The sequence below is a fragment of the Magnolia sinica genome, chromosome 4 (genome assembly GCF_029962835.1).
Source record: "Magnolia sinica isolate HGM2019 chromosome 4, MsV1, whole genome shotgun sequence".
NCBI lineage: Eukaryota > Viridiplantae > Streptophyta > Magnoliopsida > Magnoliales > Magnoliaceae > Magnolia > Magnolia sinica.
Genome location: NC_080576.1, coordinates 85845668 through 85866001, shown reverse-complemented (window position 1 = coordinate 85866001; position 20334 = coordinate 85845668). Strand labels below are relative to the sequence as shown.

The following is a 20334-nucleotide window of genomic DNA, read 5'->3' as shown; positions in this document are numbered from 1 at the left end:
TTTATTATTTTGGTGCGGGGAGTTATATATACTCAGGCAGTGCGTGATAGTTGATACGCTGGCACTCTTGAATTCTACACGTATCATATATTAACTCAGTCTAAACCGTTCAATTGTGGAAAAATGTGTCTCTAACTCTAAGTTTAGATCCCAAAATCTGATATGTTTAAAAATCCTATTCTATGATTCGTGTAAAATTAGTTGTTGAAATATAACCATTTTTTAACTATCCAATAAATGACCACTAATCCGACGGTCAGAAAATCAAATAGACATACTTTTTGGTTCATGATACATATAATCTGAGACCCATTATTTGAACAGTTTAAATAAACTTAATTTTATCCAACGTATGCAATTTCTAAGTACCTGTGTACCATCTATCACATTTTGTAGAGTATGAAATTGACACGACAACGTCATTGGCTGCTCCTTCCTTATCTCGTTTGTGTTTTTCTATGACTTGATTTCAACCACTTATGACCTGGGATGACGTGGATCCTTGTAAAGCTGCCACGTTTACAGAAAGGCCTTGAAAGGCGTGTTTGGTTGGGAAGCGTTTTGGATGGGCTTGAGCAATGGCCAAGGTTCGTTTTAAGTTTTTGGTCACTTGTGGGAGAGCTGTGGACAGCGTGTGGAGTAAGAAGATAGGTGGGCCACACCATCAAAAGGCTATTATCGACAACGGGCCTCGTTGCTGCATGGCCTAGAAAATTAAAATAAAATAATAATCTTATTTTGGATTTTTTTTTTTTACATGGTTTTGGAGAATGGATCACCTACAACCGGCTGCATCACCTCCAACCGGCTGCATGGTAACTTCTCATGCAGCCTTCTATTTTCCACCACGTACCAATTTTTGTAGGATATCTGGTCCGTGGAAAAGGTGGGCCCCATCATGAAGATCAATCATCTTAAAATTCAGGATGATATTTTACATGGTTTTGGAGAATGGATCACCTACAACCGGCTGCATCACCTACAACCGGCTGCATGGTAACTTCTCATGCAGCCTTCTATTTTCCACCACGTACCAATTTTTGTAGGATATCTGGTCCGTGGAAAAGGTGGGCCCCATCATGAAGATCAATCATCTTAAAATTCAGGATGATATATTCATTAAGTGGGACACGAGAATTATCGGTTGTCCATCGATTTCAACGGTGTGGCAGGCCTGATGAGCAGACCCTCTTTATTTTTGTGCCATGTGATCTTCATGGGGAGGAGTTCCGTTGGAAAGATAGGGATGCATGAAAAGTTAGCAAACAGCTGGCTGCAGGTGAAATTTTGAATATCAAACTCTTGTTTGTTTTTTTCTAGAGATTTCTAAAAAGTGGGACCCATGCTTGGGTAATCAGACGGTTGGTCTTTCGCATCCCACTGTCGATGGAATAACATCCCTGGATCTAATGAATAGGACTATCTCTACCTTCTAATTAGTGGCCAATGGATAAACGGTTATGAAGAGAAAACGAGATAGTCAACAATCAAGTGAAAAAGGTCCCAAGGTTGGCGACCGAAATCCCCCAAAAGTGGAAATTTTTGGGTAAGGTCCATCCACGGTGGGACGCAACAGATTAGTGGTCTGGATTGCCTACCACTGGGCCCTACTTGCCAGGACTGAAAACCTGATACACTGCAAAAGTAGGTTGATGAGCTAGCGACCTTCAACGCTGAGATATAGCCGGCCCAGACAGACTGGTTGAGGATAATGGCAAGGAATTATATGTTCTATGTGTGGCCCACATGGATGGATGGGGCAATCGTTGTAAAAACTTGTGACCCTTTTGCAATGATCCAAACCGTTCAAAAAGTGGGCCCTCAGTTAGGTGGGACATAGCTCCAAAAATTGCACCAAAATGTCATCTACTTTGCAACTGTGGCTCACTAATGCTTGATTACAAAGAGATGGTATTCAGTCCAGTAAGTGTCACATATGGAGTGATTGAGATGCCTTATTGATGTAATTTTTGGGCCATGGCCCATCGACAGTGAGGCCCACATTTCGAACAGTCTATTTTATAACAAACATGTGCCTAGATATTAATTGTTGAAGGTGGGCCATCTATCAGATATTCTTCTGAACTAAATTCTTCAGACAAGGGTTAAAAACCACTCAAATTGAAAGATTAATCAGAAAATAACAAATAAAAATGAAGAGATAATGCAGGCATGGTTGCACCCTGTGGTACACGATGTCCCGCGTGCATCGCTCCACCTCATGCGTAGACTAGTATATGGACAAAGACAATGAGAGGCCCAAATTTCACTTCATTTGGACCACACACTTGTTTGATGAACAAGGACAGTGACCCATCAATCCACGTCGAATCTTTGCATTGAACATGTGAACATTGTCACACAAGTTCATTTGCATAAAACCGGACTTAATCGGTCTGGTAGGCTTATTAGCTACCATGCAAAAGATCAATAGAGATCTCGAAATGAATAATAATAATAATAATAAATCTATGTATAATAGAGATCTTGAAATGAATTTATTTTTAAAATTTTTTTTTTTAAAAAAAATTTTAAATCTATGTATTTGTTGTTGGACGCATATGGATCATGATCATTGATAGTAAGCCTATGAATGGAATATGAAAGCTCAAACCAGATTAGAGATTTTCTAATTATGTAGGTGTTTTTACTCCCTTAGATGCACTAGTTAGTCATCCTCAAGCTACATGGTCATCTTCAATTTAGACATTCAAGCTACATGGTCATCTTCAATTTAGACATTCAAGCTACATGGTCATCTTCAATTTAGACATTTGACTGTTGTAAGTGTAGATTAAGGACATAAATCTGACCTGGGATCAGAGTCCACCCCATGTTGGGCCACTAGATCTGGCGGTGGATAGCCATTTGGACAGGATGGCATCGGTGTGTAAATGCATCATCTAAACCTATAACCACAAGGGATCTGCTAAAATGGCTTTCTAGTGCTACTAAACATTTGAATGACTCAAGGAGATTCAATCAAAGTGGTTGTTTTTCCAACCTTAGAGGGATGTTTGATTACCATTAATTCTCCAGACAGGTTCTTAATTTCGTGTTCATATGAATTTTCATTATCTGCTTTTAGGTTTCTTGATTTTAGTTTTTACTCATTTTTGGGCTTACATGTTTTCACATTTTCCTGGTATTTAATTAGGTTGAGTATGTAAATTATGATTCCACAGGTTTTCGAGTTTGCATATACACATGTAAAATGGATTAGTAGAAAAACCATCTTTTGGGTTCTTGAGCGAACCAATCATAGAAAGAATGAGAAGCATGTGAAGCAACCATGCTCGCCGTCACATGTGCCATTCACACATACACCACCTATTGAAGAGAATCCCACATGATTCTCTTTGTTTGAGTTTTGAATTTTCAATATAGTTGTTACAACAGTATATTGAGTTGTCTCTCCCCTTCTAAGGGGAGATTTTCAACAAGTAAACTACTCTCACGCTTCTGTTTTAGCTCTAGTGTAGGGCTAACTGAAAATTGCTAGATTTGGAAAGTGTATGTACAGACACTGCATCTATTACAGCGTTGCGAAAATAGTACTCTCCTTGAGAGGTAACCTTAAGAGAATGGTACATAAGAAAATGCCTATTTAGTGCATTACTTTGAAAATGCATTTTTGTATTCTATCACATGGTATGGCATTATAAAAGAAGACAAGGGATGCGCGCATTAGGAATAAAGTCATTTTATCTATGCTTTTCCTTCCCTTTAGAAAATTTCATATCATTAAAATCATCATAGTCTTGTCCTTGTTATTTGGGTTGGTTTCAAGAGTCCCATTTCTCTAATAATTCCTAAGGCCCTATACTTGTAAGTGAACAGACCTTCATATCCCTTCAAACCAAATCCTTTCAGGTCTTCCCCTCATCTTCCTTCTAGGCCCTTCAATCCTAGACAAGGTCCACCTCCCTACAAGGGCTGCCTAAGATTTTCATGGCACATGGTGGAAACATCCCAATTGGATTTTTCTATGGTTCTAAAATCATGGAATTACGAACATATCTTTCCAAATCAAAAACCGATCTTGGTTTTCAATTAGAACATTCTATGGTATGGCCTGGATAATGAAACAGCAAAGCAGTCCATATGCAGTCTAAGCAAGATGGGAAGATTTGAATGACAAGATGCCATTGCCCAAAAAGGACATGTTCTCAATTCAGCTCTTTGTTGCATTGAGTTCACTTGCCATTCGGTTCTGATTTGACGAACTTCCTCTATTCTACTCAATAAGAAATGGGCGTTTCCACAAATGGAAATCCAATTTCACATTTAAACTCAATGCCACTTAAATAGCGTGCAACAACAGTCTATGCCTTATTCCAAGTGGAACCAAATAACAATGTACAAACAGAGCAATCAAATTGTGAGATGTATAAAGTAAAAAAATTAGATTTCTTGTAATTTTTTAACGAATGGTTTTGGAGTCTTGAATGGTTAAGTAGCCTATTTACACCCTCACTTTTTTATGGTTACGCCTTTTTTATTATTTTAGGTACTCAAATGGTAGTGTTTGGCATTATTCGAGTACCGAAAGTATAAATTTAGGTATATGCACAAAGAAGTAGGGACCCAATATCATTTTCTACAATTATAACTCAAAATAATAAAAATCACAAAACCCGAAGTTCTGTAAAAATTCAATGAAGAAACTCACTATTTCCAAGTTGCCTTCTTCTTCATGTTGCTTCTCTGTCCATTGAAAATTTCCATAGAGATTGAAAACAATTTCAACTGAAATGATAACAAAACAGATTGTAAATTTTAGAATTAGAGAGGAAAACCAAATTCTTTTAAAAACAAAGAAAAGGAGACATCTTATCAATAGACAAACAAAAAAGTAAAGATGGGTTCTCACAAATACCTATTAATTATACATAGAACTCATTAATTATAGGAATCTGATTAATATGGATACAAGATTAATATAAAGTAGAAGAAAAATCCATATAAAGTGGAATACATGTACAAAATCTAGAACGTTCATCAGCTGGGCCTTACCGTGGATGGTCGCATCCCCAACTCATGTTGGTCGGATGATCCTAAACACTAGAGGGAGAAGTTTGGAAGATAGTAGATGACCAATTTGAAAAGGTCTAACTAATTTTCCACTTTCCTTGAGAAAAATAATTTGAATAGGCAGCTAGCCCATCCACAATGCGACCCACTAGATGAATAGTCCGGATCTTTTACTTGTGTGTAAGTCCATATGGATGGTGTCCAATATCTAAGGAAAAGTAAGTGTTGACACTGGATACTTTCTCATAGCAATATATATTGGATTGCATGAAAGAAAAGAAAAACTACTTCCTTTAACCACTTAAAGAGTTCATGTGGTACTGTAAAAATAGGGTTGCATTTGGATGCGCTATTAAATTGAATTGTATAATTAGTTCAATTAAGGAGGGGCATGTTTGGCTACATGATAAAACATAACCGCATTTACTAGACTAATAAAGTGGAAATAACTGAATTATAGCATCCGACCCTGATGTCGAGGTTTGCAATCCAAATTGTAATTTCATTGCTCCTACTTGAATTTAAAAGAAACATTTCGGCAATTTTAAGGCTAGTTTATTGTTAGAAATGCTAGTAAACAGCATTTTTTTTGTCATTTCCTTTTGATTAAACCAAACGGTTACAATTCAATCCAGTTGTGCCACTAAGCAAAACCTAAGTGAAATGACCAATTTGTATTGACATTTCTCTATATCGATATTGAAGAACAAGGCCCAAATAAATGTTATTTTCAGTATAGACTTTTGAAAGAATGTAACTAAAATTTGAAGGCTACTTCCTTATTGGGCATGTTTGGATATGAAGAAAACCATGGAATCTATGGAATGGAAAAGATTTTCCATTGTCCCCCATGCTTGGCCCTTCTCTAAGGGGTTGTTGTGTAACAAGTGCATAATGTCCACTGGAATGTCCATGGATTTTATCATCAACTCGATGAAGGGTGTTATGTGCGACTCATTCAGATCACGAGCTAGAACAAATGAGATGATTTTTCCAGTATCAATAACCAACACCAATTAATAGGATAGAATATGTGACTTTTTGTATTGTTCAAATAGCAATGAAATTTGTCAGATTCCACCAAGTAATCATTAGTCTTTTCTATAGTTTGAATTCTCAAGCACAAAATACAAGGTGACCATTCTCAGAAGAATCTAGGATTTCCACTTGCTATCCAAATAAGATTCCTAAAAATGGAATTCATGTTTGCATAGTGACCGATATTTCCAATCCCACACCAAGGGTTCGTCCAATGCAAACATGCCCAAAGGGAAGTGCAGTTTGGTTATTTACACTAAACCAGTTTACAATTCAGTCCAATAGTGCATCCAAACAAAGAAATTTAGTTGACGAAAATCACATAATAATAGATGATTGAAATACACGGAGAAAAAAAAACTTACATGTTTTTCACAGATAATTCCTCTGTGTTTATGCTTTTACAATGAATATGAGAGTTGAAAACACTTGTCTCGTCCTCTGATGATTGACTGCACATCATTACTTACAAAGGCAACAACATGAAAAATCTCAAGTATGGAATGAATGATTATGAGGAGATCCATAAATAAAGGTGATTGTAGTGATTATGTTAAATACTCCCAAGGATTGAATAATTCTGAGTAGCTGCTGCATAATGTAGCCCATCATGATTGGTGCCCTACAACGGGCCTTGGCCCATGCAACAACTATTTTAGTTGCTTCATGGGTGGGCCATGGTGCAAAAAATGTCAAAAGGTGTGAACCCTTTATCAACCTGGGCATGAATTAGCTACATTTTAGTCTGATTCGGCACCGATCATTTATAATAATGTTTTCTCAGAAGCCAGAATCCATTTCCTTGGAGAAAATAAGAACAGAAAGATGGTCACTGAATCAGTTCTCCTCGAGACCACCAAATTATTTGATCCATCTGGCTTTCATTGGTATTAACAATGAGATGCCATTAATACTCAACTGGATAACTATCCAATGACCAGATGGGTCTTATGAATTAGAGAGTTGGGGGTCCATTGTTTCCACAAATGGAAGCCATGTGAAAAATCCTTCATTGACGTGAAGAATACTTTTGGGAAAATCATTGTGAAAAATGGATTTTTAGTAGATATTGATGAAATATAGACAATTATAGTCATTTTTAGTAGATACTGATTTTTTTAATTTGCCGATAGTTTTAATGGTTTTGGAAATACTTGGTCTCTTCCAAAACCTCTGGCCCACACATTATGGATTGTATATCAACCATTTCCTTCTGTGAAATACCATCATCCATCTCAAGCTTATAACAAGAAAGAGTAATTTAGGCTATGTTTAGATGCAGTATCGAATTGAATTGCAATCATGATCTCGGTAGGGGAAATCAAACAAATTTCAACTACTGCCAACGGTATTCCTAATCCAAAATAAGCCCATATTTTGAATTACGTTGCTTTCAATTCCAACCCGAAAGTAACACAATTGCGATTTGGAGCTTAGTTCCATCATACGAATACTGAGGCAATTCAAATTCAACCATCTCAACCTTATTGAACTAAATATTGCAATTCCATTCAAACTAGTACATCCAAACGCAGCCTTGAAGTAACTGAAAATGTGAGACTGATAATGTCACTTGGCCCATTTCCCTCTTCGGCACGTGAGAGGGGATTTTTCTATATAGCATGTAAATACATATAGTTTGTGCCGACAGACGGCACTGTGCAGGAGGCACTTATAATATCCAGCAGATAACATAGTTACAGAACTCGATTACAGCATAAAATCATGGCAGTGCCCGTGTGGGCCCGACCCATGACCTCATTTTTCTTTTTTCATCTTCTATGTGCCGCACGAGATGATCATCCCCAAACTTCATCATATGCATGGTCTGACGTTGAGGCGAGATGCAATCTTCTGGCCCAGAGAATTGTCACACTGCATTCCATCATAAGACACTTGCATTAGTAAATTGTATATTTTCAGACTTTTTATTTTTATTTTTATGTTCCCATTGGTACATGAGAATGCACACTAACGGATCTCGCCTGTCCATTCATAGTGGGCAGGAATCTCCATATGGATTCAGATTGGGATTGTGAAGGTAGACGACTTTGAATGTGCCTAGAAGCAGAATAACAAATGTTCACCTGGGACCAGTAGGAGATCCAGATGCTGCGAAGCTCGTAGGTGAGCCTTGGATCTGATAGCCCCCCGACGATCCGACCGATAAAACGTTCTTGCCTGAAATAAGAAGAGGAGAGAGGAAATCCATAAGAAAATATGGCTAATCTGATACCGTAAGACAAATTTTTTTTTATTATTATTATTTTCAAGTAGAGCAAGCACAGGACCTGTCTGGCGCAAAAGATCGGTATCTATCTCCAGCCTGTTTGAAGTTGTTCTCCTTAGAAATAATGGTCTGCATTCACCCAAAAGATTTCAACATCTGATTGATATCTGATCCAAAAAAACCTCTGTTTTTTTCGTCAAATGGGCCACAATGATCATTTTCAATAGTGATTATTATGTTTTTGATTCCCAAATACAATAGGGATTTGAAAGCATTACTTAGACTAGTGAAGAAAAAAGAGAAAAATAATGAATCAAAAGCAATGTGCATTGTGAAATGTACTGAAATCAGTGAAGGACTAAGAACTGCGAGAGAAGAAAAAGAAAAAGAAAAAAGAAGCATGGCTAGTGAAAACTCACCTTCTCACGTCTACCAGTTAAAATGCGGTCCGGAATGGGAAACTTCTCAGCATGTCGGACGGGATCGTACCGTGAGGGGAAGTAATCCACCTGAAATTCTCCGCTCATCAATACAATCCAAAGAGGATCACATGAACCAAACATCACCCATAACAATGTAACAAGGAAAATTCATTTTTTTTTTCTTCTTCTTATAGAAATCATCATATGTTATGAAATCGCCATGCTTCGATCCTTTCATGTAGACAGTGGGACCCAAATGTCCACAATGGCAACATTTGTCATATCAAATTGATCATCCAACTGATCAAAGCACATGTGAGAACCATTTTATCACATTGAAAATTCATTTATTTTTTTCTTTTCCTTGTAGAAATCATCGCATTTTGACATCTTATGTTACGAAATCTCCGGCTCTTTGATCCGTTCATGTAGACAGTGGGACCCACATATTCATGATGGCATCATTTTCTGATCAGATTGATCTTCTATGTGACCAATTGAAGCACATGAGAGCATCATTTTATTTCGTGGATATGCAAGATGATTAACAGGGCCCAACAACTGAGAAATTCTAACAAAATATAATTAGAAATGGAAGTTACCTCCTCATCCCTGTGCATGAAGTTCATTGCACCATCATAGTGATTGTTATGGTAACCGCATTTTGGTGCATTGACCGGAAGCATCAAGTAGTTCGGTCCCAAGCGGTGCCTCTGAGTGTCGTTGTAGGCGAAAATCCTACATTGAAGCATCTTATCATCCGAATAATAAATGCCAGGCACAATGAGTGATGGAGCGAATGCGAGCTGCTCATTCTCTGCGAAGAAGTTATCGATGTTCCTGTTCAAGACCATGCGGCCCACCGGCTGAAGTGGTATGATGTCCTCTGGCCAGATCTGGGTAACATCCAACGGGTCGAAATCGAACTTATCCTCGTCGGCAGGATCCATGGTCTGGATAAATAGCTTCCACTCAGGATAGTTCCCGGCTGAGATCGAATCATAGAGGTCCTTAGTAGCATGGCTGTGATTTTTCCCACCAACGATCACAGCCTCGTCATCCATCAAGTTCTTGATCCCACATGTGGGCTTCCAGTGGAACTTCACGTACGTGACCTTTCCTGCCTTGTTAATGAGAGTGTATGTGTGGACACCAAATCCTTCCATGTGCCTGTAATTCAAAGGAATGCCGACATCATCGTAGAACCAGGCAAATGTGTTCAAGCTCTCCGGGTGGTGCGAGCAGAAGTCAAGGATCCTCCAATTCTCTTGGATGTGTGACTTTGGATTCGGTTTGAAGGCGTGGATCACGTCGGGGAACTTCATTCCGTCCCGGATGAAGAATATTGGGAAATTGTTTCCAACAAGATCCCAATTTCCCTGCAACCCACCAAAAAATGGCAATGCAACGGTCATGTGCGAGCAATCATGCGGTAAGAAATCACAACTTCAATCTTTCTATAGTAAGTGAATTGATTGTGGAAATTTTGAATGAAGAGAAGTGATTCATTTTTCATCATTAAGGGCCTATTTGGGTAGTGCGACTGCTAAACATGGACAAGAAAACCCCTCCTGGAAAGCAATCAACGCACGAAAAACAGTTGAATGTCAGAAGGTCAATAGTTAATATACATTATTTGTTTTTCAATCAATTTTCATAGACATATTAAAAAATGTTCAACCACAACAAATGTCTCACAATATCATTGAAATTTCAATGCCCATTGTTTAGCTTTTTGAGATAATCTTTTTTTTTTCTTTTTTTCTTTTTTCTTGAAGAAAAGCTGACCATGAAGGTCGATACAAATAGTGAAACCACCACATCCATGGAAATGATATTGATTTCTAGTGATTTCTATGTTTCCTAAGTGTAATTCCATGGTCATTTGAAAATATGAGAACACTTCATAATCTATGAATGAGGTTGTACATGGGTCAAGCTCAAGCTGGGTCTGCTTATTTATTTAGTTCTTTGCCAGAAATTTAGGGCAAGAACCAATGAAGGGGTCTAAGGTTCATGTCCAAGCCTATCCAATTATCTAGGGTGATAAATGGGCTAGGTGGGCCAGGCCAAAATAAGTGAAAGTCCAGCCCATGAGGTAAGGGCATGAGTTGACTAAGAGCCCAACCCAGGAGCTAAAGAATCAGGCTTCGGATGGCTCATACTCACTATACGAACCCCACAAATGTTGAATAAGTGAGGCCAAGCCCATCCTATATGTTTGGCCCATGAAGTATATACAAGCCCAATATCATTCTTAATCAACAAGTGGGCCCAAAATCTCAAGAACCAATACCAACCTGAGGTTTTAAGGCTAAGCCCAACTCCAAACTGGGCCTGAATTGGGCATGGGCCAGCCCATATGACACCCTAACGACAGTCAGAAGCTGTCAAACCTAATCCCATCCATGGCCTTTTTAGTTATCGGGCCTAATTTCATCCATCCGCACAGAAACAACGTTCCCAATATGCAATCCGTGCCCGCCCATCTAGTTGGGCCCAAAGGCCAAGTGGGCTCAGGCCAGACTGGGCCCATTGCATCACATCCATATCCTCTAAACATTATAAATTGTAAGTAAATCACTCACAAAGAATACTGGGGTAGAAGCATGGGTTGATGACTTGGACGAGTCACCCCCCACTCCGCTGAATGCCGATTCACCCCCAACTTGGATGAGTCACAACTCGACTTGAGACCAGATGAGTCAGCCCAAGTCACTGAGTCCTAAATCCATGGGTAGAAGTGAAGGGGAACCTAAGTTACAAATAACAGTGAGCTAATAATAATAAGACATTGTTACCTCTCTAGTGTAGAACTTGATGGCGAAACCTCGAGGGTCTCGGATTGTCTCAGGGCTGCCTCGTTCATGGATAACTGTTGAGAATCGGGTGATGAGCGGGGTCTGGACTCCTGGGGCTCGGAGGAAATCGGCACAAGTGAGGTGAGTAATGTCATGGGTGACCTCGAAGAAGCCCTTCGCGCTAGCTCCCCTGGCATGGACAACCCGCTCTGGGATGCGTTCCCGATGGAACGCCGCAATCTTCTCTATCAGATGGTAATCCTCAAGTAGGATTGGACCTGCCCAAGTGATAATTTGATTGAAATCTCAATCCTTGATTATGTAATTTTAAGACTCTACACTCAAATTCAAATTGAAATTTATTGATTGTTCAAAATTATTGTGAGTGTTTTTCTTGTTGCATGATTATATCTGTCCAATGGAGAAAAAATACAAGAACCTACTCATTGGCCCACAAAGTAGGCCCCACCCTCATGATCATCCATTATCTTGTTTGAATGAGATGGACCTCCTTGGACAGGGAAAATGAGAATAGTTGAACTTTTTTACACTAAATGATATGTTTTTGGCAGTGACAGTGATAGTTCAATTTGAAACTCAACTTGACGTATTTTGGAACTGAGTCACTAAGAACTCTATTGTTTGTTTAACTCAATATCAAATCTGAAGGACTCTCCCATCATTTGAGTCGAACTCTTGGATCATTTAAGCTTCCCAGACAAATCAGTAAATCAGTAACTTGTGTGATAGAAGACAATTTAATAACATTCCATTTAAGAAGGGTCGAACACCTTAAAATGACTTATGCGCTTAGGCAAAAAAGAAAAAGAAAAAGATTGCTTTTCTACTTTTTTCTGGAGAAAAGACTTCCTCTGCTCTTGTGATCCAAGTGCATCTCTCCATAATCTCTATTTCTTCTCTCTTTCCTCATTGTGTCTCTCTTTTGTGGTTTGTTTATCTTTTTTTTTTAAAGTAGTTTTTATCGAAGAAAGCAAATGATTGAATAGTCACTATTGCAGCAATTTGGGGCTTTTTAACACTAAAATAGGAGGGAAAAAGTCTGATAATGAAATGATGGGTTGAAGAAGAAACTTTTCTTGCTTCATCTAGGGTTAGGGTTTCCATTCAGGGATTTTTTTTTTTTTTTTTTCATAAGTGGATAGTGTTTTTCAAAAGCACTTTTATTAGGAAGTTTTTTAGTGGTTATTATGACAGCAGTTTGGGGCTTTTCAATGGTGGAATAAGGTGTAAAAAAATCTAAGATTGAAGTGATAAGCTTAAAAAGAAACTTCTCTTCTTCTTTTTTTAATTGTAGAGTTATGGTTAGGATTTGGGAATTTTAGGGCAACTATGTTGTTTATCAAATATATTTATATGCAATATCAGTACAAACCAAGATCAGCTATGAAGGCATAAGTAGCTAAGTAAAATGACTTATTATCCAAAGGGACAACTGATTACAAGGAAAGTTACTATCCCAAACGGTTGTTACAACCCAGGCTGAGATTCTCAACCTAGCTTTTGCAAAGAAACTAATAAGAAATTAGATATCTTATTACTGAATCGACATTTTTTTATTTTTATTTTTTTTGATAGCTTGTTATAACAACAACAATAACAATAGAAAGTGGTTAGTGTTACGTTTGTGTTTTGGTATTTATTAGAACGTCATGTTATATAAATAAATGCCACATATGCCACCATTCATCTTTAAATGCCCCATATGCCTCATGTGCCACTGTATATCTTTAAATACCTCATATGCACTAATGTACACATGTGCCTCATGGCTTATTTGAGATATAACTATCGCTACATAATGGTAGTAACAAGCCAAGTTTGGGCTGGATCCGCCTGAGCTTAGAACAACATGCATGTCTAGGCATGAAAATTTTTTGTATTTTGGCACAAATAAATAGACATTTATAAAAATAAAATCCGTGACCTCAGTTATAGATTGCATATATAGTCTAACCATGGTTGGAGCCATGAGCCAAGCTAATGGATCCAAGTACAGAACCTACATGCACAGTTTCCACAAGTTATGGTGCCATTGCATGTAGGTGGTTAGTTCTCATTTGTCAATGTGGGGAAGAATGACTCGATGAGAAGCATGAACCGACGACTCGGATGAGTCAGATGCAACTCATTTGGAGTCACCTGGTCTGGATCAACACCACGAGTTACTCAGACCAGTCGACCGAACTTGGGTGAGTCATGACTCAAAACCAGACCAAGTGGCCGAGTCTCAAATCCATGATAAGAGTAAGCACTACGTCTACGTGAGTGTAGACATGGACAATGTCTAAGAAATCTCCCTGACTGGATGATCCTAATCGTCCAATGTTTATCTTGATTTCAGTTGAATGTGAAAGAGTAGGTGCAACTAAAACTAAATCTGTATCACATGATAAAAAAAATATCATCTCCAAATAAAATGACAAACATAAACTTCTGTAGCTATAATTGGTTACAAAACTGTGACCAACATTTCAGTGGCACAGATTGACATGATCTAGACCGTTCATCATGTGGACACTGTCATGGAGATCATATAACTCAAAAATCACACCGATTGGACAATTGTAAAATGCTCTATCAGCAACCGTTCAATGTGTGTTTTTTATGGACCATCCAATGATGGCCTATCTGATGAATGGCCCAGATATCATCAAAATGAGCCCCAACAACAAATTTCCAATTATGCAACAACTAAATGAATGGATTAATTATGAATACCTCTAGTTCCAACGGTTAACGCTGAGTTGTTATTCCAAACAGGCAAGCCAGAATTGGTGGTGCAGAACGATGTGTTATAACTACTCGATGGTCGGTACTGCATCAAAAAATAAATAAATCAGGACTAGGTTAGGAGATGTGATAATACTCATCTGATTTATATATAAAAGAAAAAATAAATAAATAAATAAATATTTAAAAATTTTTTAAAAAAAAAAAGAAAAAGAAAAAGAAAGAAAGAAAAATAAGGAGAAATGATCTAATGTTTTCACAGCACTCTTAACTTATAGTCCTCTTAGATGCATAACGTGACATGGACAGTCTGATCATTCAATGTAAATTATCCAATAGATGGATCAAACACTTCAAGGGCCACCATGCAAAAATGACATTGATTAGGCAAATCCAACCATCCATTGTTAGCCCAAAATATGGACAGTTGAGATGGTTTATAAAAAAATAGGTTTAACCAAAAATCCCCAAAACCTTGAAATTTGAAAATACATGAGAAATACAGTGCACTAAGGGATTGTGTGAATTATCACTGTTTGTAGTTGTTGGGTAGACCAACTGGCTCACTAGTGTTACCTACTACTAGGGCACAAAAAAATAATTGAGTTCAAGCTCTACCCTTTCTCTCTCTAACTCTTGACATAGAAAATTTGGATATATCAGTTATTTCGTGGAAAACAAATTAAAAAGAAAGAAAAATATTTTCTTTTGACATGACCGTTTTAATTAATCAAATAATTAAAAAATAGTTAATTCTATAAAATAATCATTAATATTTTATAATTACAATTCTCTAGTTAAAAAAATAAGAAAATTATTGTCTAATAAATATAAGATTTTCACTTGTCATCCAAACAATACTTTAGCACTAATTCTGATTTTCAATAATACCCAGTAAAAGAATTCATTAAAATTAAAATTTCCTATTTCCTTATCATAGAAAGGTGCTGCAATCCAAATATGATATTGGGATTACGAGAGTCTACACAGCCAGTCCCATGATCTTAGAAGGCAGGCTATGCCTTGATAGAGCTAACTAACAAAGCCCCCAACACACCAAGTGCCTAGAGAGGTCTAATTATAGGTGTTTTATGTAGATCCAAGCAAAAGATCTCACCCTATATCTATAAGAAAATTTAGGCCCAGGTTCAACCCAGGAGCTTCATGGCCGGACCCAATCTACACAAATGAGCTGGACTTGGGCCAGGGCCAAACGGCCCACTTAATAATCAACTCTTGCCCATGATGGTGTTCAAGAGATCTCTTCCAAATTACTTAAAAATTTGATTTTATCAATCAAATGAAAGAATAGGGACCTTAATCTTAACTTACATGAGCACCATATGTGTAAGGCATCCAACCCATCCAACAATAATATCCCACCTACCATGATAACTATCAAACGTCAGGCTGATCTGATCATCAGGTGGCCCACTTGTGAATAACAAGCAATTTTGGCCGTGTAGATTGTTTCTATGGTGTGGCCCATCTGATTATTAGATCAGCCTGGCATGACCATCACGGTGGGATTCATCTTTTGGACGGTTCGTGTGTCATCCAAGCGTCACATGGGCCCTCATGCTCAATTCCACCGCTTTCAGTGAAAGGATAAATGGACGAGGGCATTTAGGTCATTTTACTTCTTAAAAAAAGGACAGTCTTGTAAAATCAGAATCCTGGAGGGACCGCAAAAATCTGGGAAGCCGACTTGCGTGTGGTGACTCCAAATCCACCCATATCCCTGGGGTTTTAGGTCTGCTCTTTTTTGGGCTGTTGTGGCTTGCTAGAGTTTTAGGGGACGCTTATTACCTAACGGTGCTCTGTGGGGCTATCATGATATATATATGTTTTATCTACACCATCCAATTATTTTTTCAGATCACTTAAGGGCATGAGCCCAAAAATGAGGCAGACCCAAATCGGTAGTACACCACACCATAAGAAAACAGTGGTGATTGAATGGGCACCATTAAAACTTCCTAAGGCCCACTATGGTGTTTATTTGCTGTCAAACCTATTGATTAGGTCATACAATCCTGGATGAATAAGAAACACAAATATCAGCTTCATTCGAAACTTTTGTGCTGGTAGGAAGGTTTTAATGGTGGACGATCAGTCACCACTGTTTCCTGTGATGACATGGTTTCATGAGATTTGATCAGCCTCATTTTTGGGCTTATGTCCTAAAATGATCTATAGAAATGGATAGACAGCACGGATAAAATATTTACATCACGGTGGAGCCCGCACAGTCCGGGGCGGATTGCGTCCTACCCTGTCCGTCTCTAGGCCCGAACGGGCAGTTCTATGGGCAGGCTCACCCTGATGGATCTATACATCCAAGCCGTCAATCCTTTTTCTCTTATTATTTTAAGGCATGAAAAGAAAACTGAGGCAGATCCAACGCTCAAGTGGTTTTGTATGGTCTATTTAAGCATTGGATCTGTCTATTTTTTATGTTCATGCCTTCAAATGATACAAGAAATTGGATGGAGGGCTTGGATGTACAGATACATCAAGGTGGGCCCACCCACAGAACTGCCGGTTGGGGACTAGAGATGGGCAGGGGTAGGACGCAACCCGCGTCCCTCCGTGGGAGCCAATGTGATATATATGTTTTATCCCAGCCGTCCATCAATTTTAAACAATTATTTTAATGTATAAGAATATAAGAAGAAAGGAGATCGCAAGGCTCGAGTAGACCACAGCGGAGTGGTGAGCCCTGTTGAAACTTTCCCGGACCCGCCATGTTATTTATTTGCCATCCATCTTGCATTTAATATCCACTGAACCTTCGATCTCCTTTGGGACATGATTCATTTTTTGTCTAATGCACTACAATTGATCTCGAAAAATGGATGAACGGTGTAGATATAATAAATACATCTTTGTGGGGCCATGTAACTTTGATCTACATCAGCTGTATAGCTGGTATGTGGTACACCAGCCAATCCGCTTCCGTAGTACCCAGTCGCATCCATCTGTTGACAGCGTCAAAGACAATCTGCCTCAGTCTTAGTCCCACGTAGCGTTTCATGGAATGCTCTGTCCCGATGGAGATTCCTGCTGAAGGCTTGTGGGAAATCCACATCGTTCATCCGTTTTACAAGCTCATTTTAAGGCACGTGACAGAAAATAATACCGATTCAAAACTCAAGTGGTTTACACCAGAGGGAAAATTAGGAAAAGAAACACCTACCGTTAAAACTTTTCTAAGACTCTACCTTAATGTTTATATGGCTTCCAAATCATTTATAAAGTCATTTCCACACAGATGAACTAAAAGCTCACCAAAAAAACAAAAAAAAAACCCAGTAAAAAACATATGTGGACGTATGAATGGTGGTTGTTCAATCGCCATTATTTCCTCTGGTGTGGGCGGTCCACTTAAGTTTACGATCCACCTTATTTTTAGTCACATGTATGATAATCGAACCCCACCATTCTAATGATCCTAGCTGTACAATTGGTATCCTGCAAATGGATGGTTAAGAACACAAAGATGAACAAAGGCCAACAGTTTTAGTTTTCTTTTCTTTTTCTTTTTTTTTAAAAAAGCACAACTAAAGGAAGAGACAGGATCTCCCATATATATGCAATCTATGCAGCTATACAGCTATGATCACTCACACATGGCCCACCAGAATATCTGGGAAGACAGATGTTCCCAATGGCTGTGGTCTCACTTCATCTTCCCAGTAACGGCTGTTAACAGTCGCCTAATAAAAGCTGCCAAAGGCTAGCCCTGGGTTGGCTTCAGCTTAAATTTTGAAGTGTTTGGGCGAGGCCTGCCTGATGTGTCAGGTCTATTCAAAATTTTGATTTTTCCCAGCCCGAACCAGCCCGTTAATAGGCCAGGTCTATGCATATTTTTAAGACCCATATGAGTCTGACTCGGTCGAACCTGATCTGGTCTAATACAGTAACTGACCCAGCAACTCAACTTAGGACGGGACGAACCCGGTTGAGCTGCTGAGTATTTTACCAATGGTTTATATACCATGATATAATTATTCAGTTGTATACTGAGTACTCTTTTTAAACAGTGTTTCCTCGCATGACACTGCGACGAAGTTCGATCGTGTGATGCATTACATTATGATTTTTTTTTTTTTTTTCAAAATCTTGCCTCTCGTTGGACCCAAGATCTCAAAGTTGAAAGCGATGATCATGATGGGAAAGTGGTCCCAACGATTCAGGCGATCAAGGGCCGCAGGCGATCGGATCGGAGTCAAGAAAACATTCTCCGCTAAAAAAATGATTCTCCAAGAAATGATACCAATGTTAGTAACACGAGAAAATGAAAATAAATGAAATATGATGAAGATCCAAGAGCAAACTAAATGATATAATCTCTAAAGACATTTCAATGTAATCATAAAAACATAAAGATTGAAGGAAATCGGTGAGAAATTCTAAGGATATCGCGCCGCCTTGAAAGATTGAAGCGGCAGTTCATGGTGCAGGTGCCACATGGTACATGAGATCTGGGCCATTCATCAGTCATTCCCCGGCCAAAGATCAACGTGTGGACGGTTACAAAAATGGCTAACGTCCCACGATCGACTTCCACATGAGTGGATCATTTCGAGTTTGAAGCCTGGGCATGTTTTCAGTGGACCCCATTTCAATGAATGGCCAGGATCTCACAGAAACACACCATGCACGCGCGATCACCTCTCCAAACCGGCTGACGGGCAATAACCATAGCAATTTTTATTTTTTTCTCAAAAAACCACCTTGTAAGGATCCATGATCGATATAGGCTAAGGCAATGAGCAAGCTTCAATGGGTTTCTGGTGATTTCATTGAGAGGCCTCCAAAGGTGATTTATAGCAAGCGGACTTACCCAATTTGTTAAATTGAGCTAACTAAAAAGTGTACTGTAGTAAAAACTTCCTGAAAATTATAGGTTGGACATTTCTCCTTTTCTTTTTTCCCTCTATTATTGGATATGGGATGGGATGTATTGGTCCACCTTGAAGAGATTCTGATTATTACGCATTGAATAATCGTTCCATAACCTTATCCCTCAAGTGGGTGTTGTGGGACCCACCTAACATGGTCCCTGCAGCACTATGATCACTGATAATGGCATGATCTGTCCTAATTAGACGGTAACTTGAAGTGTGTATAAATATCAATGACTTAATTTATATATGAAGTGCTTAAAAATGAGTTTATTTATTTATTTATTTTTATTTTTGTCTGTCTAACACACACATCCTGCATAGGCACTCAAACCCATGATCTCGATGTTGAAAACGGACTTTGTTTACTTCTGAGCCACAGGATATGTAACCAATAAGTTAATTTCATTTAAGTTAATCATAAAACATGTATTAATTGTTAGTAATCAAGATTGTTTTTGGTCTTTATGAGTACTAAAATACATCTTGATGTATTGCAATATGATATATTAGGACTTTATCCATTGAAAATGGTGTTTTTTTTTTTTTTTTTAATGACCCAAATCGTTTATGTTATAGGGCTCTCCTTCGATGAGTGAAGCCCGATATTTTATTTTTTATTTTCATATTAAATACTTCAACCCTTTGATTATACAAAGGTCATGGGACCATCCATTTTCAAAGGAAAAGCACCAAATTTTAAATGGATACAACAACTAATTTAAGAGATTTTATTCGTTGCCTAGTGTTGAGGGTTAAATATTACATATTATCGCCTATTTATATTTTGGTTTTATGAACATGATAATGCGTAATGTTCTATTTTACTTATGTTTGTGTTGTAAGGTGAATTTAAGAGCTTGGATTAAAATGAGTACTAAAAGCATGAATTTGATGCTCAAGAATCACCAAGGCAAGGGATGGATCTTAGGAGACCAAAATTGAAGAATTCACATGCCAAAGATCTAAGAAAACCAAGTGATAAATGAAGAGAATCAAAGATTTGAAGTGAAGAAAAGGAATCCTGAAATCGTCCTGAAAAAACATATTCTGAAACTTTGGGTCATTTTGTAACATTGCAAAGAGTGAAGTCTATTTTGAAAAACTACGTAGAGTGAAGTCTATTTTAACAAACTGCATAAATTTGA

At 38.2% G+C, this 20334-nt stretch overlaps 1 protein-coding gene and 1 long non-coding RNA gene across 2 annotated transcripts; both read right to left on the bottom strand.

Moving 5' to 3' along the window:
• Positions 1–278: 278 nt before the first annotated feature.
• Positions 279–2433, bottom strand: LOC131243312 (uncharacterized). The gene is made up of 2 exons (XR_009170012.1): positions 980–2433; positions 279–779 (listed from the first exon to the last, which is right to left on the bottom strand). It is a non-coding gene; the product is annotated as an uncharacterized LOC131243312 (long non-coding RNA).
• Positions 2434–7639: 5206 nt separating this feature from the next.
• On the bottom strand, positions 7640–19153 carry LOC131243309 (catalase isozyme 1-like). Its single transcript, XM_058242553.1, has 8 exons — positions 19016–19153; positions 14265–14361; positions 11526–11803; positions 9327–10103; positions 8722–8811; positions 8364–8431; positions 8160–8253; positions 7640–7947 (listed from the first exon to the last, which is right to left on the bottom strand). The coding sequence occupies exons 1-8, from the start codon at positions 19028–19030 to the stop codon at positions 7888–7890; spliced, it is 1479 nt and encodes a 492-aa protein (XP_058098536.1). The 5' UTR covers positions 19031–19153; the 3' UTR covers positions 7640–7887.
• Between the last annotated feature and the right edge of the window lie 1181 nt (positions 19154–20334).

What these genes read in the sequence shown, in the direction of transcription:
- LOC131243309 (XM_058242553.1), bottom strand. An exon ending in GTTAACCGTTGGAACTAGAG is followed by an intron (nt 11,804 to 14,264) that starts GTATTCATAATT and finishes TCACTTGGGCAG; the next exon opens with GTCCAATCCTACTTGAGGAT. An exon ending in CGATCTTTTGCGCCAGACAG is followed by an intron (nt 8,254 to 8,363) that starts GTCCTGTGCTTG and finishes TTCTTATTTCAG; the next exon opens with GCAAGAACGTTTTATCGGTC.